General features: G+C 46.8%; 1 protein-coding gene across 1 annotated transcript in view; it reads left to right on the top strand.

Moving 5' to 3' along the window:
* Positions 1-7,283: 7,283 nt before the first annotated feature.
* The window catches only part of FAM102A (family with sequence similarity 102 member A), a 44,437-nt gene continuing 27,440 nt past the window's right edge, over positions 7,284-24,280 (top strand). The window contains exon 1 of the mRNA XM_029912731.1: positions 7,284-8,257. Coding sequence (XP_029768591.1) covers positions 8,112-8,257 — 146 coding nt within the window. The 5' untranslated portion in view covers positions 7,284-8,111. The remainder of the gene's footprint in view (positions 8,258-24,280) is intronic.

The following is a 24,280-nucleotide window of genomic DNA, read 5'->3' on the forward strand; positions in this document are numbered from 1 at the left end:
AGAGACATTACTCAGTTGCAGCTTGCGCTGGTGATGCAAGGTGCAACAAATGCAGTGTATTCCCACTAGCCATCCTGGTGTGGGGTCACACTCACTACTATCCCACACAGAGCTGGCTGCAGGCATCCTATCCCACAGTATCTGGTATGGGTACCTAAAGCAGGTGCATTGTAGGCATATACAGTATTTGGCAGCAGTATGAAGAATACATTTATACAGCATAATTAATTTTGTGGTAACAGTCATATTCTTTGTACGATAACATTGAAAACTCATTAAAGCTATTATAACTGTATTTATAAGCTGTACTGGAACAGGTCCATTACTATGCTTATATTGTAACAATGACTGTATATAATTTGGTTTCCAAGTCTTCGGTGTTTGGCTGCAAATCCAGTGATGTTTTCCAGAGGAGGAAACTATCTATTTTACAAGGCTTTGTGATATACTGATCGGAGACCTCCAGTCTAAGTAATAGGACTAAATGGATCCCCAAATGCTTTGCACACTTTACTGACCATATCTATCTATCCATCTATCTATCTAATCTCATTTCTTCCAGCCCAGCCCCCTTCAAATTTATCTCACCTCACATTTTCCTTGATTTCTCACTATCTCCCTCAATCCTTTTCCCTCTTCTCCCCCTCCCCCAAAATATATTTCTGTCTCTTAAAATTATTTCCTACTTGTAATCATTGGTAGCCGTTACTTGGCAACTTCACAGCTACTTGTTCTGCTTGAATTCACTCTCCATTTCCTCACTTTTATATCCTGCTACCCAATGCACTCTATCATACACCTCCATAATTATGAACACGTCCATTAGGTCACCTCCAAGCCTCCTGACTAACCGGAACAAGCTGATGTAGCATATTCTTCAGAGCAATAATATTGTCCAAAAGGGATCAGAGCTAGATTCTGTTCACTGGATTAGGTGTAACCAGGGTTCTGTACAAAACCAATCTAATTCCTCTGATATATAATCGTTTTTGAGGAAGAAAGAGGAGCTCAGGTTTTTAAAAAGGATGGAGCAAGGCAATCAGGGACTTAAAAACTATGGGCCAGAGCCTGAGCAGCTGGGGATTCCTTCAGTGTGATGAAATCAAGGAGTGATGTGTAGAAACACCACAGCCAGCTGTACAAACCCCTCTCCTTTGAATAAGGGGCATCTCAGGAAGAGGAACGTGTCCTAAATGTAGTGTGCTCTATGGGGTGGTTAAAAACAAACACAATTTAGGGCATCCTGGAGACTGCTCTAACTTGTGTGCTGGACCAAATCAAACCCTGGCTTTCCTCAGGCCTGGGAGGAGGGAAAGGTCACCTTTACCCCTGGCCTACCCTTTCTTGGGTCCTTAGCTGAACAAAGCATAGACAGACCTGAAGATCTGGCCCTATGGGTCAGTTTAATCTCTGAGAAAACTCCCTTAACCTATATGGATTTACCTTACATATAAATTTGATCCAAAGTGAGCAATTTTGACCTGAATTCTGAAAGTAATGTGCTGTCAGTGAAGCTGAGGATGGGGTGATGTAGCCATGCTGCTCCTGACTTGTGGGAAGGTGTGGAGCAGCATTTTGCACCTGCTTGAGTCTAAAGAGCTAAGGACTTGGAGATGACATATGCTTTCATTATATTCCCTATGATATCTTGATGGAACTAATTAGTCAATTACATCTTCGCTCATCAGTACACCCCAAATCATGCTTTCCTAATTACTGGCCCTTTAAAGATTCTAATTTATCAAGACACAAATGTGCAGTAAAAATACAGAAATACCAACATGGAGAGTTTCAGAATAATAAAGAATCTGTGTCCCAAGAGTTTAATCCCAGTTTCATGACACTTCCTTTGTTAGAGAGACATATATATATATATATATATATATATATATATCCCTGAGAATCCAACTACAGTTGTTATATTGCAGACTGTTCAGCAATTCTCTGGGCTTTTTTCCAAGTTAATTTATTTTTAACGTCAGGCACATTATTCAATTAATTATAAAGCAAACATTGAGGTTTTCAAGAGCTGTTTCTGACAAAGCTGTAGAGTAAATATGCGTGAGAACAGCAGAGCTTAAAATCTCTGTAAATTTTAACATCCAGCCCTGTTGCTATAAACAAAGGGGATAAGTCCTTAGGGGAGTTATTTATTAGAGTGAATCACAATAGATATCCCTAGTGGCCTACTAAAGGGACGATTAATCCTTTCTCTAGCGATGGAAGTGGATACACCATACTTCTGACAGTGGATCTTATAGAAAGCATTCAAAAGGAGAGGTGACCTTGAAACGCTTCCAAAATTCTACAAGGACCTCCATACCTTTCACAGCTTGGCAGATTTAAAATGTCCAGCAGATCTGACTCTTCACCACGGCATTTCTATTAAATCGAGGAATAGGAGGTGGAAAGAGTCAATATCCACCAATGCCTGATTGCTCTTGTAAGCATAAGACATCAATTTACGAAGTGTGGGATACAACCCCTTAATCTTAAAAAGGGTACCCCCCTCCCCCGCTCAGGGCTGTGCTGGCAAGTTAACCCCCTCCATCACACTCACCTCATAGACTCCTGCTAAGAGGCTGGGAGGAAAAAAATAATTCCTGACCCTGAATTTGGAAATCAGTTTAACCCTGTGTGTGTGAGCAAGAATCAGCATGGCAAAGTGTTCATCCTAATCAGACCTGAAGATCTCACTGGGTCCAAGTAAGTTTCCATGTGCTTTTTCTGTCACTGTAAAAAGATTTCATACTGGAGGGAAATAATTTAATAGTTCTTGGTATTGTCAGCATTAGTGATTAGAGGCAGTGATTCCAGACGTTTAATGGGAGCAATGGGAGATTGGCAATAGGAGCCAGGACTCCTGGGTTTTCATCCTGTCTCTGCCAGACATGCTGTATGACACTGGGCAAGTCACCTCCCTTCTCTGGGCCTCAGTTTCTCTATCTCTGCAATGTGGGTAATTGATTCTAGAAGGCCCTTAAGCACATCCCTAACATCAAGCCCATAAGTTCCAATGATGATTGTAAGCCCTTTGGGACCAGGACCATCTTTTTGTTCTGTGTTTGTACTGGTCCTAGCACAATGGGGACCTGGGCCATGACTGGACCGCCTAGGCACTACCACAATACAAATAGATAAAGAAATAGTAATATAACTTATTTACATGCTTAAAGTTAGGAATGTGCTTAAGGACCTTCCTGAATCCAGGCCAATAGTTAATGGGATCAGAGAGCTGTGTGAATTAAGAGCTTGGGGCAGATGTAAAGTGTTACGGAAGGGCTAAGTATAAGTGTTATTGTTATCACCAATAAGTTATCACAAGCCTCATGATATTTGATGGTTTTCTTTAAAGACCTAGGCCCACATCCTCTCAGGTATTTAGGTGAGATCAGTGGGAGTTAGGCACCATCTCCTGAAGTCATGTGATTAGGTGACAGATTTCAGAGTGACTACAAGCTATCAGGAACAGTATCCCCGATAATGTCACAGCTAACCTGGTGGCTGAACTCTGTGACTTTGTCCTCACCCACAACTATTTCACGTTTGGGGACAATATATACCTTCAAGTCAGCGGCACTGCTATGGGTACCCGCATGGCCCCACAGTATGCCAACATTTTTATGGCTGACTTAGAACAACGCTTCCTTAGCTCTCGTCCCCTAACGCCCCTACTCTACTTGCGCTACATTGATGACATCTTCATCATCTGGACCCATGGAAAAGAAGCCCTTGAGGAATTCCACCATGATTTCAATAATTTCCATCCCACCATCAACCTCAGCCTAGATCAATCCACACAAGCGGTCCATTTCCTGGACACTACTGTGTTAATAAGCGATGGTCACATAAATACCACCCTGTACCGGAAACCTACTGACCGCTACACTTACCTACATGCCTCCAGCTTCCATCCAGGACACACCACACGATCCATTGTCTACAGCCAAGCTCTAAGATATAACCGCATTTGCTCCAATCCCTCAGATAGAGACAAGCACCTACAAGATCTCTATCAAGCATTCTTAAAACTACAATACCCACCTGCTGAAGTGAAAAAACAGATTGACAGAGCCAGACGAGTACCCAGAAGTCACCTCCTACAAGACAGGGCCAACAAAGAAAATAACAGAACACCATTAGCTGTCACCTTCAGCCCCGAACTAAAACCTCTCCAGCGCATCATCAGAGATCTACAACCTATCCTGAAAGATGATCCTTTACTCTCACAGATCTTGGGAGACAGAGCTGTCCTCGCTTACAGACAACCCCACAACCTAAAGCAAATACTCACCAGCAACCACACATCACTGAACAAAAACACTGACCCTGGAACCTATCCTTGTAACAAAGCCCGATGCCAACTCTGTCCACATATCTATTCAAGTGACACCATCATAGGGCCTAATCACATCAGCCATACCATCAGGGGCTCGTTCACCTGCACATCTACCAATGTGATATATGCCATCATGTGCCAGCAATGCCCCTCTGCCATGTACATTGGCCAAACCGGACAGTCTCTACGCAAAAGAATTAATGGACACAAATCTGACATCAGGAATCATAATACTCAAAAACCAGTGGGAGAACACTTTAACCTGTCTGGCCATTCTATGACAGACCTGCGGGTGGCTATCTTAAAACAGAAAAACTTCAAAAACAGGCTCCAACGAGAGACTGCTGAGCTGGAATTGATATGCAAACTAGACACAATCAACTCAGGGTTAAACAGGGATTGGGAATGGCTGAGCCATTACAAACATTGAATCTATCTCCTCTTGTAAGTACTCTCACACTTGCTTCTTATCAAACTGTCTGTACTGGGCTATCTTGATTATCACTTCAAAAGTTTTTTTTCTCTTACTTAATTGGCCTCTCAGAGTTGGTAAGAGAACTCCCACCTGTTCATGCTCTCTGTATGTGTGTATATATATCTCCTCAATGTTTCACTCTATATGCATCCGAAGAAGTGGGTTGTAGCCCACGAAAGCTTATGCTCTAATAAATTTGTTAGTCTCTAAGGTGCCACAAGTACTCCTGTTCTTTTTGTGATTAGGTGAGACTCTCAGCTTTCATTTAGAAATAAAAGTAACTTTCTAGCTTTCATGGCTGCACAGAAAAGCTAGAAAACATGACATGAGTGCACCCCCAGAGTATCCAACCCCAACATGCAAACAAAGCCCCTCAAATGTATTATTGCTTTAAAAATCTTGTGCTTTCTAAGCCCATCTCGCGATTTTGGGGGCAGCCTGCCTGGTGATTACTGAAGGCATGGCGACGTTGCCGTGTCCATTTCCTGCATGGTCCTGTCCCCCTCATTTTCCCTGACTTGCTCTCCATTTTAGATCTTTTTATCCCCACCAAACTTTTCTCCCCCTCTTCTTCCGATTCCAGCCCCCTCTCTTCTACCCTTTATCTGCCAGTCAGATTTTCCTCTACCTTTCTTCATCTCTTCCTCTTTTTCTCTCCCCCCTTCCCTTCCATAAGAACATAAGAATGGCCCTACTGGATCACACCAAAGGTCCATCTAGCCCAGTATCCTGTCTTCCGACCGTGGCCAATGCTAGGTGCCCCAGAGGGAACGAACAGGGAATCATCAAGTGATACATCCCCTGTCGCTCATTCCCAGCTTTTTGCAAAGAGAGGCTAGGGACACCATTCCTGCCCAGTCTGGCTAATAGTCATTGATGGACCTATCCTCCATGAATGTATCTAGTTCTTTTTTGAACCCTGTTACGGTCTTGGCCTTCACAACATCCTCTGGCAAGGAGTTCCACAGGTTAACTGTGCGTTGTGTGAAGAAATACTTCCTTTTATTTGTTTTAAACCTGCTGCCTATTAATTTAATTTGGTGACCCCTAGTTCTTGTGTTATGAGAAGTAGTAAACAACACTTCCTTATCTACTTTCTCTAAACCAGTCATGATTTTATAGACCTCTATCCTATCTCTCCTTAGCCATCTCTTTTCCAAGCTGAACAGCCCCAGTCTTATTAATCTCTCCTCATACAGAAGCCGTTCCAGATCCCTAATCATTTTTATTGCCCTTTTCTGAATCTTTTCCAATTCCAATCTATCTGGCGACGACCACATCTGCACGCAGTATTCAAGATGTGGGTGTACCATACTTCCCTTCCCCCCATCCTCTCCCCCTCCCTTGTCTATCTCCTCTTTCCCCCTCCCCCGTCTCTTCCACCTGAATCATGAAGAAAGGGGATGGTTTTTAAGAAGACTGATAGTTACCTCCTCCAATCACTAATCCCATAGCTCGCTCCCTCCTCCCCTAGCCGTGCTGTAGCAGCCAATCCGAATCCAGGGCTAGGAGTCCCGCCCTTTGCCTCTGCCCAATCCGATGGCGCCGCTCTCACCCCTCCCCCCCGCCCGCCGTGGGAAGGAAGAGAGGTGGGGGGGATGTTGTCTGCGCTTTCGTATTCTCGAAGCCTGGTGGGCCCGCTGGGGCCTGCCGCTCTCTACGCCATTAGCGTGGCTGGCGCACTTGGCGTAGGCGCGTTAGCAGGGCTTGCGGTGCAGGCGGGCGGCGGCGGCGGCTCTGCGGGGCGCGGGCAGACGGTGAGAGCGGGGCCGGGGCTGGGTCCCGTCGCCGTTCACCTGCCTGGCGGCGCTTCGCTCCCGGTGCAGGGGCGCGGCCGGCCGAGCGGAACCGGGCCCGGAGCCCGGACCGGGCCGGGGGAGCAGCGCCCGGGCCAGGCGGTTCCGCGGCCGGCGGGCGGGCGGGGGCTGCGGCAGGATCCGGGCTGCTCCCGCCGCTGTGGCCCGTGGCGAGGCCGCCGCCGGCAGCAGAGCCCGGGCTGGGCGGGTTGCACGGGGAGGCGGGCAGAGACCGGACTCGGCTCATCGCATGGATCAGCGAATAACTATCGGGCTTTAGCTGCGCTAGGGAATGGGACCGAGCAAGCCCAGCTCGGGTCTGCTCCGGTGTCAGACCCCTCGTGTAGACAGGCACGTGCAGCCAGCTCCCCTGGTAGCATGCGGTGTTGGTTACATTGGCTTTCAGCGGGTTTACATTGGCGCTGGTGAAAAGGGGTCCGGCCGCATGAACTTTGCTTACGTGAGGACTCGCTCGGGTGCGCCTGACCCAGGGGAAACGCTTTATTGTTACTTCGAGTTGGAAAACACGAAGAAGGAAAAAATGCAAGTTTCGGGGGGGTGAGGGGGAGGGTGGAGAGGGTCAAAATTTTGAAACTTCCCCAAGAGCTCTGACTTCTCTTCCCCCCCCCTCCCCATTTCACCAATATTTCTTCCCACTTTTTCACCAGATCAACTGTTCGACTTGCCTTCCTTTGTACATTGCCTTGAGATCTATGGATAAAAATCGTTCTAGAACAGATTAGGATTAAACACATCTTGCAAAATAGAGAGCAACCCAGGGGCAGTAAAAATGACAGGCATTAAAAAGGGGGAAAGGGATCTCTGAAGCAGGCTAACTGGATTCCTCCTCCTTAGATTGCAATGAGGTTGAACAGAATCTTATCCACCTGAACAGGTTTCAGAGGAGGAGCCCAGGGCTGGCTGGGACTAACTTACTCGTTTCCCTCCCTGCTTGACGTTAGGGACCTGTTGGAGCAGTAGCAACAGACCGCAGAGACCTGTGTAAAGTAGTCGCACAAGGGGAGGAGACTGAAACCGGGAAGCCTTGAATGTGCGGTCTGCAGACCTAAGATTTCTTCTTCAGACAGACTAGTTCAGGATGGCTTCCTCCTATCAGAGATGGTTTCTGAAGGGGGCCTGATGGACACAGAGCATCACCGCCTCTAAACACGAGAACTGCAGCCTGGAGAGCTCCTGCTGGTTCGGAGCTTGGATTTTTCTCTCTCCTTTTCCTCCTTGGAGATGTTCCAGAGGTTTACTCTGTCCTCTTCCTCCTCACCTGAAGCCTGCCAGGGCAATGATTCCACAGCCAGATCCGACCACCAAAGAGAGAAGAGGATTGTGCATTTAAAGCTGGGCCGTCATTGCAATTGAACTGAAACTTATCTTTCACTCCTGAAACAGCTGCCTGTTCCTCTGTTTATCAGTGTGCATTTTGAGAAGCTCCTCTCTGACTCTGATTTTGTTCTGAGTTCCTGGACTTTTCTCGCTGAGCCTGCCCATGGCTTTCCTGATGAAGAAAAAGAAGTTTAAATTTCAGACCAGTTTCACCCTGGAGGAGCTGACTGCTGTTCCCTTTGTGAATGGTGTTCTGTTCTGCAAAATCAGGCTGCTGGATGGAGGGGACTTCGTTAGTTTGTCTTCCAGGTAAGTGGCTCTGTGTTAATTCTCTCTTCTCACCACCCTCATACTCCTCCTTTCCTGGTTAAATTGTGTTGGGCTGAGTTGTTAAGTATGTTGCTAACACTTGCCTGCCTCTTCTATGTGATTTTAATAATCCTGGTGCATGCCATTTCTCTTCTCCCATCTGATCATAGCCCTGAGTCTGGTCATTGTTGGCCAGCTGTATGTGTGTGGCCTCTGATCAGAATTGAACTGAATTCAGCTATGGGGAGGTGATATTTCTGAAAGATATTGGGGTCTGTTGATGAGCACTTTGGATCACAAGTCTCTCTTCCCCCCCACCCCCAAAAAAACCTCATACATACTACATATGAAAGAAATAACCAAACTGTACTTTTGCCTAATGAGAAACTTAACTCAGTAGAAAATTGCACCTAAACTGATCAAATGAACCCTGCTCAACTTTTCTCTCCCTGTTTGCTTCTGAATTACTGTCCTTGGTAAGGGTTGAAATAGCTTGCTTTGCATTGCAAATTGCCATGCAAAGGAAAACGGCTGACTGGAAGTTAATGTTGTTAGTTTCAAAACCATGGTTTATCTTCTGGAATGAGTGCCATTGAACCTCCTGTTTGCTGTAACTTTTTTAAGGAGCAAAACACTGCAGCAATAATGTAATTTGTAACATTTGGACCACTTCTGTAGAATTCTTTTATAAGGCCCCTTTCCCATTGTGGGTTGGCTTGGATTCTCTCTGCCTGCTTGGGGGGTCTTTGTCCCCACTCTCACTACAAACTGCTAATCAGAATCTGTTTTGTTGCCATCTATGCACATTGATTATCACCTCCTGCTATGCAAACACAAATTCCAAAACAGCCCTGGACTTGCTGTCTTACTGCCTCAGTATGGTTAGGACAGCCTTCAGTGGTTTTCAAAATCTGTTTTTATGTTAACCCAAGAGTAATTAATCTTATTTAAAGGTAGCTGTTAGTGTCGCTTGGTCTCCAAAGGCTCTTATGGCACTGTATACTGAGAATGGTGGGAGCTGTTCCATTCTAGGAGGGAGGGTTTTTACTGGCCATCTGTAAACCTTTTCTACCTTGCGAACATGTATATGTGTGTCTGAGCAACCCTGCACCAGAGCACCAAGGCCAGATTTTTGCAGAAGTGCTGAGCACCTCAACTCCAGTTTAAGGTCGTGGGAGCTGCTGCACCTCTGGAAAAGCAGACCCTAAGTGAGTTCCTCCCAGGAAAAATAACTCTTCCTTGCAATTTTCTCCCCTGTTAGATCTGTGGGTTTGGTAGAAGTAGCTTATCTCAGGAATTTTAGCTGTATGTGAGCTCGGGAAAGAATTAACCCCTTTACTTCCTAGATCAGCTCATTCATTTGGAAACTATTCCAGGTGAACTTGGTCTCCCAGACTGGGTTTCAAGATTCTTCCTGTTGTCCTGGAAAGCAGGTTGCAGGAGTGCAAGTTTGGCGCTACCGCCAGCCTTGTGGGTTGGCATTTTGTGTGGATTTTTTTTTTTTAGCTGTTTGAGGTTCAGGAGTTTTCTCAGCATATTCAGGTGCCTGCAGAGATCTGTAATTTAAACCAAATGCATACGTTACTCTGACTCCGCTTGATTGCTCATAAACCAGCAAAAGGGGAAGCTGGATGTTGGGTTTGCTGCCTTTCCCCTAGCCTGTCTTTGGTCTAACTGAAAGCATGTGGGAAACCTGTTCCTATTAGAAAAGTTACTAGGCTCAGTGGTATTAATTCATTTGAGCTCTTCCAAACCTTGGTCTCTTGCAGTCTCTCTAATTATAAGAAATGAGGATCTTCTAGGAATTGCCAGAAGTAGGCTTACCATGTACTGAGGATCCCCAGACTTGCCTTAGTTTACTGCCTTTTCCATTTTACTGTGACCCTTTTGAAACTCTAAAGATTTGGGGAAAGGTTAGGGGGAATTAAGAGAGATTATATCCATGTTGAATTGGAAGTTTGTATATGACTAAGAATTTAGCTAGAGGCTGTGATTGGTTTTTTTGGCACCAGAATGTTTCCAAAAGAGACTGGATTCCAATGTGCTTGCTGGGGCAAACCATTTGGTGTAACGGAGATTCTTGCTGTGTTGATTATGGTGTGGTACACACCCATGTACAACTTCTAAATGCTGACTGTCATTGGCAATAGAAAGTCAGGTATTCCCTTCTACAGAAATTTTTCATGACTGGGCAAGCAGAAGAGCTGCCACTGCTCTCCAACCATGACCTCTCCGAAAGAAGAGAGGTGGAAACAACATCTGGTTAAGGAAGCCTGTGTACCATAGGGAAGACTTATAATGGATTTTAAAATTGGTTTAGCTGAACTGGTTTTAAAACCCGTAAGGGAATTTCCCAGATGAGGCCAGTTTTTGATGTAGAAGGAGCTCTTTTGGGGTTTCTGTGGAAGAATTCCTTCTTTTGGAATCTGACCCACAAGAGAGAGAGACCTCTACCCCGATATAACGCGGTCCTCTGGAGCCAAAAAATCTCACCGCGTTATAGGTGAAACCATGTTATATCCAGAGGTTAAAGTAAGCCGGTACGGTCAGGCTTCCCCGGTGGCGATTTAAAGGGCCCCGGGCTCCCCGCTGCTTTACCGTGTTATATCCAGAGGTTAAAGTAAGCCGGTACGGTCAGGCTTCCCCGGTGGCGATTTAAAGGGCCCGGGGCTCCCCGCTGCTTTACCGTGTTATATCCGAATTCATGTTGTATCCGGTCGCATTAAATCGGGATAGAGGTGTACTTGCCATGGACTTTTAGTTAAGAAACCCATGGACACAAGTGTGAAAGTTTTGGTGAGAGTTCAGGGAGGAGGCATATATGATCTATCACTCAGTAGCATTAACGGGGTCGGATTGACATGAGCAAGCAGTTTAATGACCCAAACTGTGAGTAAAGAGGAAGTTTTATTCCCATATCCCAGCAGCATATCTTTGTTCCAAGACTGTTCCAACCTGAACTGCATATACATGATCCTGTTCCATACTGTAGAGTTGGATGGAGGCCCCTCTGGGTTGTGGGGCATGCCGATTCCAGCCAGAAAATGTTAACGCCCTGAGTCTGGAACCCCCTCCTTTAACTGAAACTGTAGCCAGTAGCTCCTCTGGCTGAGACAGAAACAAAACAGCCTAGCTAAGAGAGGAACCTGTCCAAAATGCATTATGACTTAACGCGTTTAGGAATTCAGAATATCCTGGAAAAGCTCCAAGTCCCGTGAGTGTTTCCAGCTGGTTTGGAGTTCTCATTTTCAGAAGTGTGCCCTCTTATGCACACAAGCTGGCTTGGCGGTCCACATTAGGCCTTGGCGATCTTACAGTATGAACTTGCAAGCTGTAAATTCCTTTTCATTTTCCCCCTTAATCAAGTCCTCTCCTAATACAGCCTGGAAGAGTCCGGTGGGGATAAGATTTATCTTATCAATGTCCATTTACAATGCTCTGGCAGACTTGCAGGCTATTGTTCTGTGTTGGTTTACTGCTGTCTAGTTGGAGTACAGAACCTGGTGTTCATGAAAGCACCGTTTTTTAGAGCCAGGCGTAGGGCAAGCAGGTGCTGTGCAAGTTTTCCTACACAGCTCTACCAATATGCCTCTGTTATATACTAATCAAGGTATTTAAAAATCCCCAATCACCGTTGTATCAGAGTGCCTCCCAAGTGTTCAAAATAGAAGTGAAGAGCGTGGCACCAACATGATGTATTCATGGCCACTGGTCTTTCTAAGCAGATCAACTGCTGCATTTTTCCCCCCCCCCCGCTAAAGCTTTTCCGGGGTGTGTACCTTCCATCTTCAGTGTTGCAGTAACCTAATCTAGGGATCTCAAATGCATACATCACCACAGCCCACTCTCTCTAGATAGGATCAGGCTCAGTCCTCTAGCCACTTTCAGGTGGAAGTGGACCTCCCCTGGGGCTACATGATCAGCCAGTAGCACCAAGAAACCCCAAAGGGACACACAGGCTGGAGACTGACATTAGAAGTTGAGGGCTAATGAGTTATTCAAAATAGAGACCACGTCACCACAGTGTTGTCTTGAGTTGTGTGATAGCCAAATGCCCCTTTTCCAGGTGCTGATGTTGGCTGTCCGTTCAGAAAGCTGGGGGACCGTGCTGTCTACCTCTGATGTAAAAGAGCTGAAGTGCCAGGCGTCCTCCACCTATGGCTGACACTCTAGCCTGTCAAGTATCAGAGGGGTAGCCGTGTTAGTCTGGATCTGTAAAAAGCAACAGAGAGTCCTGTGGCACCTTTAAGACTAACAGATGTATTGGAGCATAAGCTTTCGTGGGTGAATGCCCACTTCTAGCCTGTGTGGTTTCACTGGCTCTCCAGTAGCTTCATATTGGTGTTGAATATTCTAAGGGAGAAGATTGAGATTTGTGGGAGTCTGCAACCGATGAGACTCGAGATGGAATGCTTGTCCATAATCTGGGTTCTGCAGGAACTGAGCCATTTCAGTACACTTCCGTTCCACCCTGGAGGTGGAGAATCTCTTGCACGTAACCATATATCTGTTCCATTCAATTCAGTTGATAATCCTAGTTTCTTAAAGACCATACTCCTTTTGGCTGGCGTAGCATCTTAGTTTGGTTTCCTCTGTGCCTCTAGCACAGTGGTCCCCAAACTGTGGGGCATGCCACCCTAGCGGGGAATGAAGGGACATTCACGGGGCATAGTGGGACCCAGGCCAACCCCCACGGGGGGTGGGGAGGGAGTGCCCCCTAGTTCTGCTCTGCCCCAAGTTTGCTCCAGCCTCAGCCCCCGGCTCCGGACACAGCTCCAGCCACAGCTCTGGCTGCATCTGCAGCTCTGGCTCCTGGACCCAGCCCCATCTGTAGCTCTGGCTCCAGCCTCTGCTCCTGGCCCCAGCGCCTGACCATGGCTCTGGGGGGTGGGGAGTGGACAGAGTCCATTACAGGTTTGGGGGTGTGACCTAAAAGGTTTGGGGACCACTGCTCTAGCACTTGAACTCTGGCTTAGGCCAGGGAACTAATTTTTTCCTCTTTCTTTTTTCCACAAATTAACAGCTGCTCATTGGCAAACTGAAGTGGAGGAGTTGTGATCCAGGAAGAGCTGACCCTGGTAGGGTGGTCTGGCTCATTAGGAGGCTTTTCAGTGCTGTAGGTTGGGCTGAGGAAGTTGCTGATGTGGAGTCTTATGACTTTCAGCTAAGTGCTATAAGAGTGTAAGGCCACTTCCTCTGCTGACTGCAGTGTTCACAAACTTACCCCAGAGAAACTGAAGGCAAAGTAGCCGGCATTTGGAGATGCACTTGGTGCAGCTGATGGTCCCATGTGAGTTAGGGTCTGGCTCTCAGTGTAGCAGTGACTTTGTTTGCTCTTCCGGATGAAGAATCTGTTTGCTTTAGATAACTCCTTCTCCCAGAGGATGCTGAAGCACTTGACAGCTGTACTTGTACGGCACCACTGAAATGCAGCTCCCTCGGGGGTCAAAGGGAGTACAGTGCACAGCAGAGGGAGATGGTGAAGTCTGGGCAAGAACATCAGGGCAAACCTCTGCTTTTATAAAATGTGCCATGAGATTGTTCATGTCCCCACAGAGTAGCCAAGACACCTTTTTATCAAGGTCTTGTCTGAAAGAGCAAAATGTGGTACATTGCTTCCGGTTCTTCAGTGGATGAAGGGCTGACTCAATCCTGCTGGGATTTAAACCTGTTTCCACATAGTCTAGGTATGTCACACTTTAAATTTAGGGAATTACACAATCACCCTCCATCGTTAGTCCCTGCCAGCATGAGCAAAATAATTGTCTATAAGGATGGGACAGGATTGGGGGGGGGGGGGGGGAATTCTGCCATAGGTTATTCTCTTGAGATCCCACTGATTTGAGGTGCAGGTGTCTAACTGAGGGCAGAATTTGGTTCTAGCTGCAGGGGTAGCTGCTTGTGTAGTAGAGCCAGGCTGGCTTCATCCCAGCATCTGCAGGAGCATGCAGCAGGGTGATTTCTGAAGTGCTCTTGCTGCAAGCATAGCTGGAAGTAAAGGCCTTCCCTGTGTAGAGACGAAAAGCTCTTTATACCAGCGAACAACATCACCAGGTACAGGCGTTTAGGACACAGTTGTCAGCTACCAGCTGAGGAATGCCATTGGGAGCCTTAATGAAGGAGGCATTTGAATGTAGCCTGATGGAAACAGCTCTCCTATAAGATACAGCACAACCTAATTCAGGATACTGTCTGCTTAAGAGAGAATACCAATACACACACACACTTTGACAGAGGGTTGTGCTCTCTTCCCCCCGCCACTTCTGTCCATCTCTCACACACACACACACACACACACACACACCAGGCCGGGAGTGGGGCCAAGGCTCGAGGGAAGGGGACGCAGACAGGGCTAAGGGACCGAGGCTGGGGGTGGAGTGGGGACGGAGCTGTGGCCAGGGTTCAAGGCTGGGTATGGGAGCAGAGCTGCAGCCAGACTGCAATGGGGGCCGGCAGCCGAGCCCATGGCCAGGTGAGGCCCAGCCTCAGCCCTGGGCTGGGGATGGGGCCAGGCATGGGGCAGGAAGCTGGGGGCACATCTGTGGGCGGGACTGGAGCAGAGATGGGGGCAGGGAGGGGCTGGGTGGTGCTCCCTTGCCACCCCCTGTGGCTGCTGGCCCGGGTCCCGCCGCACCCTCCTCCCCAAAGGCCCCACAGTTTGGGGGCCTCTGCTTTAAGAGTTAGAAAACAAGATAGAGAGAAACTAGGATGTGTAGACAATGTAGAGAACAACTGTCTTCATCTGAGGTTTTAAACCCAGTGGAGTCAATGAGGTAGGGAAAATCCAGAGAGCAAGACCTACAGAGAAGTCTTTTCCACTGACAGGGGTGATATGGTAGTGACAGAGGAAGCCAGCGCTGGAGAAACCAGGAGGGAGAAATAGAGTAAGACACAATGACAAACCGTTGTGAGCTAACTGCAAACAGTCAGTTGTGGTGCCGTCTCCAAGCTACCTTGGAGCTGCTGTGTGTTTACATCACATTTTCTTCATACTTTCCCAGCCTGTGGTTTTGTATGCCTGTGGCTCGTACACCTGCGGCATCTGACATAGAGAAACTTCATTCTGAGCTGTTGCCTAATGCTGAGCCAGTCTGTTCCTGTTGTAGGTCACGGTTGAAGAATTCTGTTAACCTTTTGCAAAACGATGTTAAAACTTTCCTGCTATGGGGGCTGTATCGTGTTGTGTAAGGATAGTCCTGTAGACTCCATAGCTCTGACTTCCTGTCCTGCCTAGTGCCTCTGAGATAGGGGTTCTATGGCAGAAGATGGCGTGTGACTTTATTCTCTGTAACTGACATGCCGTGGAAAGCTCCAGTAGACCACCTGGGACAGGGATCACATTTTTCTCCCCTCCTTTCTGATCACTGCTCCAGCACCAATGGTTGCTCTGCCAACTAACACTTATAGTCTTTCCCATATGACTTTGAGCAGCCCATATTTAAAAAAAAATTGCCCACTAGAAATAAATGCTCTACACTGGGGGTAGGGAACCTGTGGCTCTGTTTAAAAAGTTGCAGTATCCTTCTGTCCACTCCGTTGTGGATTTAGGTCCAGTGCAGGAGGTGAGAGGGGGGCACAGAAGCCTGAGAGAGAAATCCTCCTTCCCTTGTAACTACCCTCCGAAATAGAGGGGAAGGAATAACCCGCTTTTGGTTCATCTCGCTTTGTGAGTTGTAATCTGTTTGAGCAATACATGTGTGCCTTTGGGACCTTGTGGTTTTGGGGCACATCTGTTGGTATTTTAATAGGCTATAAGTTGCCCATGGCAAACTGTTCTAGTACCAGTTACTAGATAAATACCAGGGAGGCTTATATTTTATTGCAGAAAATTGCATCTGCTGTTTCAGAGTATTCTGGGAAAGAACACCCACTTCTGCTCTTGGCATGTGTGTTTGGAGCACCTCAGGCATCCAGGCTCCCTGCCTGCTTGACTGGAGAGGGTCATGTCTGTGGGAGGATGAAGATGGCATGTCTGGATATGCAATCTCCTGTATCTAACGGGATTTGTTGCTGTATGCCATTAGAAAATTGGGATTTTAAGCTCCTTTCGGGTGGATAAAAATTGTTTTGTAGCTTTGATGGCTCGTCAAATTCTGGCCCATGATCTTATTGGGTCCATGCTGGACTCTTAGTCTGGTAATACTGTTTTCCTTTGGTACGGGCTTAGGACCTCAGACCAGTAATTTAACTCTTCCTGTGAGAGGTGTCAGTGCCTTGTCCCACCCTAGCACACGTGTTTTAGAGAAACTCCCTTTCTTTTCCTGCTGACTTTTGCTCTTTGCCCACGTCTTACTCTGTGCACCTGCTGGAAGGCATAGTATATAATCACTGTTATCACTGTGTCAGGAGTTAATGTCTTCGATACCATACAGCTGGGCTTTGAATTTCGTTTTAGTGCCTTGGTTTGAAAGGCACTTCCCACTAGACAAACAGTTGTACTTGTGTTCCGAGGAGGAACAACGTTGTTGTTGGTTATCTGTAGCCTTTTGATGAGCGAGGAAGGAATTGTTCTGCTGGAGCTGAATTTGCTGATTTCTGTGAAAGTCTTTGTTTTCCTATGCTTCTTGTGGAATCACCCCTTCTAGATGCGTTGATGTGGCTGAGCTGAGAAAAGATGAGGGAAGTGAGATGAGATATGGAAGTGAGGAGGGGGAATGAAAAGGAAGCACAAGGAGACATGAGGTCTGGAAGGAGGCTGCGGTGTTGGGGAGACGGCATGTTCTTGATATGCCATAGCAAAGGCATTCGGTGGCTGGCCTGGATGCTTTCCCTTTCACACAGCAATAGCTGAGCTGGGAAAACATGAGGATCATGCCTTCAGTGTGGCTGAGTTTATCAGTACTCTGAGTGAAGGGAGACCTTGGCAGGGTCCTGTATTTACAGTCTGCAGTGGGAAGGAGTTAGGCCATAAGGAAGAGCCTTTTGCTGGGTTGGGCAGAAGGTGGGACTCTGAACAAAGGAACATCAATTGTAGATTGGTTCTGCAGGGCTGCTGCCCTCAGAGAAGGTTGTGGGATAAAGTATTCTAGCAGAGCTGAAATAAGAGCTGGAGCTTTAAGTGGGATCTCTGAAGCTGAGCTTCTTAAGAGGCAGCCTCACCTTGTATCTCTTGCCCTGAAACTCACTTGAAACCAACATCGGAGGCTAGAAGGCTTCCTTTGAAGAGTCCCTTTTGGTAAAGATGCACGTTAAGAAACATTTTGCCTCTCTTACCCTTCCGTCCTTTACCTCTGAGTAGCACAAATGCAGGCAGCTGAGTTTCTAAAGTGTCTTAAGTGAATGAATGATTCCTTGCCTTCAGTGTCTGTGGGGCCGTAGCAGCTCCGGGACGGACTATCTCAGCCCTGTGTCTGTCTTGCCAGTCCATGGGGGGGAGAGGGGATGACATAGGGATAGCTGTCTCAGGGTCCTGCCACCTTAGCACTTCCCTCTATATCACACCCCGACTGCCCTAGTGGGCTGAGAGGCAAGGGGCTGAAGTCAGATCCTCCATGTGCCAGGAAGCAGAGACTGCCTTGGGCCTTGTCTCCTGGTGCTGAAGCTAATTGGAAGGGTGGTAGCTGTGCTGAGGGTAGGTGTACATTGGCCCTGCTCTAAAATAATCTGGCTCATCTGCAGCCTAAGAGAGAGGCTAGGATTGGCGGTAGCTTTTCTGTAGCTGTTGATTAACAGGAAGTGCCCTCTCTAAATAGAGTGGAAGTGGGTTTGGGGTTTGTGTTGTAGGAAGATTAAACACACTTCTGCCGAAGAAACAAAACACAAATATTTCCGTAGCAGCTCTCTAATGGGAATCTGATCAGTGAATATCTCTGCTTTAGTAGAGACCCCCTAGCCCACATGCTGGGATGAAAGATTCTGTCTAGCATATGCCTAGGTGTGTACTTGTAGGAAGAGGCTTGATGTCTGACACACCCCTCATTTCAGTTCTGTTGCTGGAATGTACTTTGTGGGTAAGACTGCTGCAGGGTTCAGAGGCTACAATGAAGCTTGACAAGCCGCCTAGAATTGCTTTTCAACTAGTTTGTTTTCCCCTTAGCTTTTTAGCACTTGGGTAATGGCTACAGCCACATTACAACAAGAAAGGGTGTTTGTGTCTTTGGGCTTGGAGGGTGGGCAGAAGAATGGAAGAGACTCGTGTCCAGGATTTTCAGAGGGTTCGCTTCAGGATGGATTGATTTAAATCAACTTTAGTCTTGTTTTGCATTTGTACTCTTCGGTTATTTTCTTAGAGATGTTGATTCTCATTGCTTGGTAACTGTTAAAATGTTGATTTGCAACTAAATATAGAGCCTTTGCACTAAATTTGGTGCTGCTTTTTGCTAACCTGAATGCACTATTTACACACTTAAGCGTTTATATAGCTCAGAGGTGGGCAAGCTATGGCCCGCGGGGCCGTCCTGCCTGGCCCCTGAGCTCCCGGCCCCTTCCCTGCTGTCCCCCCTCCCCTGCAGCCTCAGCTCGCTGTGCCGGCAGCGCGGTGGCATGGCTGGCTCCGGCTGGGCGGCGCGGCTCAGGGGCAGATTTGCCAATGAACACAGGGTGCCCTGGCACGGGCCCCCCAACAACAGGGGGACCCAAGGCCAGGCACTCGGGCAGCTCAGCACTGGTGCACCCCCCGCGAGGGGGAAGGGGCTGCACTGCAGGGGCAGGGGAGCAGGCAGGTGGCGGGAGCATGGGGAACGCGGCCAGAGGACTCAGGAAGAGCACCGGGCAGCCGCGCAGCCAGCCGGATAGAAGTGGCACTTCGAAGGGGAAACTGCCGCTTCTCTCTGGCTGCACGGCTGCCCCTGCTCCTCCTGAGTCCTCCGCCCATGTTCGCAGGGCCACATTCCGAAAGGGGCTCCCACAGGGCGGTCAGGGGCGGGGATCCCGGGAGGGGGTGGTCAGGGAACAAGGAGCGGGGGGGGGGGGGGTGGGGCAGGGGGTCTGAGAGGGGGGGTTGGGGGGGGAAGTGGGGGGGGGACGGGGGGCAGGCTGTTTGGGGGGGCACAGCCTCCCCTACCCGGCCCTCCATACCATTTTGCAACCCCGATGTGGCCCTCGGGCCAAAAAGTTTGCCCACACCTGATATAGCTTAACATACATGTATTCAGATTCTTTATATTATGGTAGAAAATGGTGAATGATGGATTTCTTATTTACTGGATAATCTTTTTTTTTATTATTATTTACTTGTGACTTGTGTCAAGGTGCATTTGGATGGAAACTGGAATTCAATTAAATTCACACACACCATGTTTTTTTAGTTAAATAAATCTACCTAAAATGTGCTGGATAATAAGGAAAAAAATATGTTTATCAAAATGTCTGTGTTTAAAACTGATTTATTAAACAAAGGAAGTATCTGTAGTTAATGAATTGAACTGATTTGTTCTGGTGACCATGTTCTTTGAGATTTTAGAACTAGTAGATCTGATTGTCTCAGATTTCATTTTTATTCATAAGATTGGAAGAGGAAAATAAGACTTCCTGCTCTTTAAGCTCCCAGTCCATTTCTGAACTTTGAATGAACTAGTCATTGAACTAAACTAGCTGAATAAACTGAAATGAAGAAAAATAGCCTCTTCTGCAGCTGCAGAAAAGTCTACTGCCGTCAAAAACTGGTTTAGCACTTCAGCAAACTGTGGTAGCTGATGCTTAGCCAGTGACTTCCACCAGTTAATGGTTTGACTCTTTACAAGTTTGCTGCTCAAGTTTTATTGTCTGAATATTTTTTATTTAACTTAAAATGATTTTGATAGATTAAGATTTTAATTTAGTAATTTAAGAATTTTAATAGATTAAGGCCTTAATATAAATTGTCATAATTTCAAATAGAATTTTAACTAAATTTATTTTTAAAAATAAAGGGTTTAAATTAAATTAAAAAAATCTGACAAATCAAGACATTTATTTTTATCCACTCTGCTTCTCCTTGGTGTCTTTTCTTCATCCCTCCAGCCATTCTTCTCCTTATTCTGGCTGTCTTCTTGCTCTCATACTCCTCCTCTGTGTTTTCTTTGTACTTCTCCTGAGTCTTGATCCATCTTTGTGTCATGCTAAATTCAAGGGCAGAATTGAAGGTGCTCGTAGTGCACTGATCTTTCCAGGGTCATTCCTAGTGTTCCTCAGTACTAGAAACAGGCAATAGCTAGGCTTAGGAATGTAGAAATTGCATGTACCAGATCAGACTTGGGTCGGTCTGGTCAGGTATCCTGACTCCAGCAGTGGCTGCTACCAAATGCTTCAAAGGAAGATGCAAGAAATAGAACTCTACTGTAGGCAGTTACGGAATCACCTGTCCATAGGCAAAGATTCTTCCTAATTCCCATGGGTCAGATTGGTTTATGCCCTGAAGCATGTGGGCTTTTATGTTTTTTTTTTCATTTCTACTTCAGTAACATTGGATGGCTTCATGTGTATAAATGTCCAGTCGAACACTACTTAGTCACAGCCTCAGTGCTACCCTGGGTGGTGATGGGTTCCACAGGCTAATGATACATTTGTGTGGACAACATATTTCTGCTTTTTTGGTTTTAGATTTGCAGCCTTCCAACTTGATTCAATGTCCCCTTGCTCTTGTATTCGAGGAGTGAGTGACTAGCTGTGCCCGATACACCTTGTCTATGCTGTTCTCTCCAAAGATCCGCCTCTGAGACAGCAACGTTGAGAGTGACCGTTTTGCCTTATGTGTTTAGGGAGTTGTCAAGTTTACATGGACAGCAGGGGAAAAAATCTGGATGCTGCCTTCCCTCGGGGCAGGGGCTGTCTGTGTACTGTTTGTACACCGCTTAGCACGATGGGGTTTTTGACCTATTATTAAGTCTCCTAGGCACTACAGTAATACAAATAATGCCCAAGTCCATTGTAAACAAGAGACATCCTGGCCCTGATTCTCTACTACATCCTAACATAGTTCAGACACAGAGCAGGGTGGTGGCTCCCTGATCCTCAGTCACTTGGTCCCGGTGGAAGTTACAGCACTAGGAGGCCTATTCTAACATCCGCCACTGGCGTAAGCTCTGTAACAAAGTAGGCATCTTAGCAAACCTGAGAATCCAGCCTTCTGTTTCTGCCTAAGCTGTGGCTCATGTGAGGCTACCCTGATTATTGTTCCAGATACAGCCTGAAAACCATACCTGTGAACCTACAGCATGCTGCCTCCTGGATTGTGTAGAATAAGGCTGTTATCGGAGTAAGCTGCAGGGGACGCTGGATGTGCTTGTTGTGTGTAGCTTCTGTTTGAGTATGCTGAAGTGGCAAGGACACCGTGCAAGCTTGCTGCCCTACAGCCCTTTACATCTTGCAAATGACTTCCACTATGAATCAACAGGAGTAGCCTTTGTGAGGGTAAACTCCCACAGCTAGAGGCAGTAATAAGGATGCCTGAAGATAACATGGTACTAGGAAACCTTCAGTCTAGAAATAGATTTCTGCAGCTTGAGATCTGATACCAGCCAGGAACACAGGTGACTGTTACAGTGCTGTAAATGGGTGTTGGCATGCAATGTGAACAAGCGTCCTGCGGATGGGGTAAAAAGGTGCTGCAAATGGGAGAAGGTTCTCTGTTGTACTGTGGTGTGGACTCTGACGGTGCACTTGAGCACCACCTGAGAGTGACTCAGGATGGAACATGCCCAGGCAGGTCAGGGTGTTCCCTCCGGACTGCTTTTAATAACCCTGGGTTTGATTTTCAGGCTCATTTTGCTGATAGGTCCTGCCTTAAAGACTTGAGCCAAATCAGTGGCTGTTGAAACCCGTTGTGTTGGTGGAATTACAACAGAGGTGAACTTGGCCTTTTTTATGTGTGATTCTTGTTTTTTTCTTAATTTCTGAGGTCTGTTTCTGCACAGAGAGCTTTTTCTTGTATATCTGGTGACGTAATAGCAACATCTTGTACACTGTGTAATAGGAATATGATCAGATTTTTCACACTTCAATGGTAAAAGAGCCGCATGTGGCTCGCAAGCCACTGTTTGGTCACCCCTGTTATAGAGCCTCAGATGAACGGTTTCAAACCCTTTCCCCGGTCTTATCCTACTTAGATCATGATTTTCCCAAAGATAAGTCAGTGACAGAGCTGAGATTAGAACCCAGGAGTTCTGACCCCTAGGGTGTGTCTTCACTGCACAATTAATTTGAGCTTTTACTCAGGTGTTGCCCCAACCCTTCTGTCCATGCCCCAAACTCTTTCACCCAAGTTTGGTGCTTTAAACTCTGGTTAGCTGGCCTGGGTGAGTGTATAGGCTAGAGCTTGTGTGCCCCTTTCACTGAGGCTGGTAACCCCCCAACTTTGCAGTGAGGACCCAGGCTAAGTCACTCAAGTGCTGATAGTCCTCCAGCGCCTTCCCACAATTCCCCCCATGTGTCCAGAAAGACAGACAAATTTAACCATCGTTCAATGGGAAGGTAGCATAGAGCAGCTCAGCTTACCGCAGCACACAAGAACATGGAATGTGCTCCCCAGAAGTCCTAGCAACACACAAGTGTGTGCAGCACCAGTGAGGACACAGTAACACAAGTGTGGCTTTGCAGTGTGGCTGTGACCACCTACGCTAGACTAATCTGAATGATCAGACCTGTGTGCCAGTCACTGGAGTTAACTCTGCAGCAAAGACCCTAATTCCTTGCTCTCACCAACATAGTCCATCTGAATTTGCTTATAGGAGAGCAGTAACTTGGTTTGGGAGCACAGTAGGCAAATTCTTCTTAGGCTGGTTGGAGCTGCTGTGATAGCTATCAGAACAGTGGGAGTGGGAGAAGGGGGTAGTGTTTCAGTAGATGGTGATCAGAATTCAAAAAGGCATATTTACCAGTGTTTAATATACACATCTTTCATAGACTTGTATCTCAGTAACTGAGTGTCACCCACCCAGCATCTCTCATTAGTCATATCTTCTCTGGAACTGCAGTGTGAGCTCGGTTTGACTGACTCTTCTATTCTTGTGATATTTCTCTATTCCTGGCCTCTGACCAAAAGCAGTTCTCGTTGTTTCTGTAGATGTGGCAATAAGACCTTGGGTTTGCATTTTTATTTCATGTCAGTCTTTGGTTCTTCTTTTATATCTAGATCGGTCTTCTGTTACAGCCTTCATCCTCCCCCCCGCCCCATAACCTTTGTCTTTCCCTGCTGTGTTATGTGATATTTTCATTAATGATTTGGATAATGGAGTGGAGACTATGCTTATAAAACGTGTGCATGACACCAGCCTGAGAGGAATTGCAAGCACTATGGAAGACAGGATTAGCATTAAAAATGACCTTGACAAATTAGAGAATTTGTCTGAATCCTTAAGATCTCTCTCTACTGTCTATCTCCCCTTAAATCCTAATCGACGTGTTGTGCCTATAGGGAGGCCTATAAACACCTTTTTCTATAGAGTTTAACTATCAGCTGTAAGGTTTTTTGACTTATAGCAAACGTATCGAAAGTGCTGGCATCTTAACATATTTCACTTCTAAGCCAGGGGTTCTCAAACTTCATTGCACTGCGACTCCCTTCTGACAACAAAAATTACTACATGACCACAGGGGGGGGCTGAAACTTGTCATCCCAGGTGGGGGTCCAAAGCCGGAAGGTGGGAGAGCCAAAGCCCCAAGGGCTTCAGCCCCAAGCAGGGGGCCTGTAACCTGAGCCCTATTGCCCAGGGTTGAAATCCTCTGGCTTCGGCCCCGGGCAGTGGGGCTCGGGCTTTGGCCCCAGACCCCAGCAAGTCCAAGCCAGCCCTGGCGACGCCTTTAACACAGTGTCACAACCCACTTCCGGGGTCCTGACCCACAGTCTGAGAACCGCTGTTCTAAGCTGATGTTCTTTCAGCAGTTTTAGTTCCTAGATGCTATGAGCAGTTGAGGTTATTTTCTTAGTTTGTACCTCTGATTTCAGAGACCTAGAATGTGCTGCAGTGCGTGTTAAGGGTGTTTGGAGCTTGTAGAATGACCATGTGATATCCTATGGAGTGTACTGGAGGCCATTTACTTAAGAAAGGGGAGTTTTGTGTGTGTTGCAGGATTGTGTTAATGTGCCTTTCAGTTAGGCTTCTTGAC

The sequence above is a fragment of the Terrapene carolina genome, unplaced genomic scaffold (genome assembly GCF_002925995.2).
Source record: "Terrapene carolina triunguis isolate 2854851 unplaced genomic scaffold, T_m_triunguis-2.0 Scaffold238, whole genome shotgun sequence".
NCBI classification, from domain to species: Eukaryota; Metazoa; Chordata; order Testudines; family Emydidae; genus Terrapene; species Terrapene triunguis.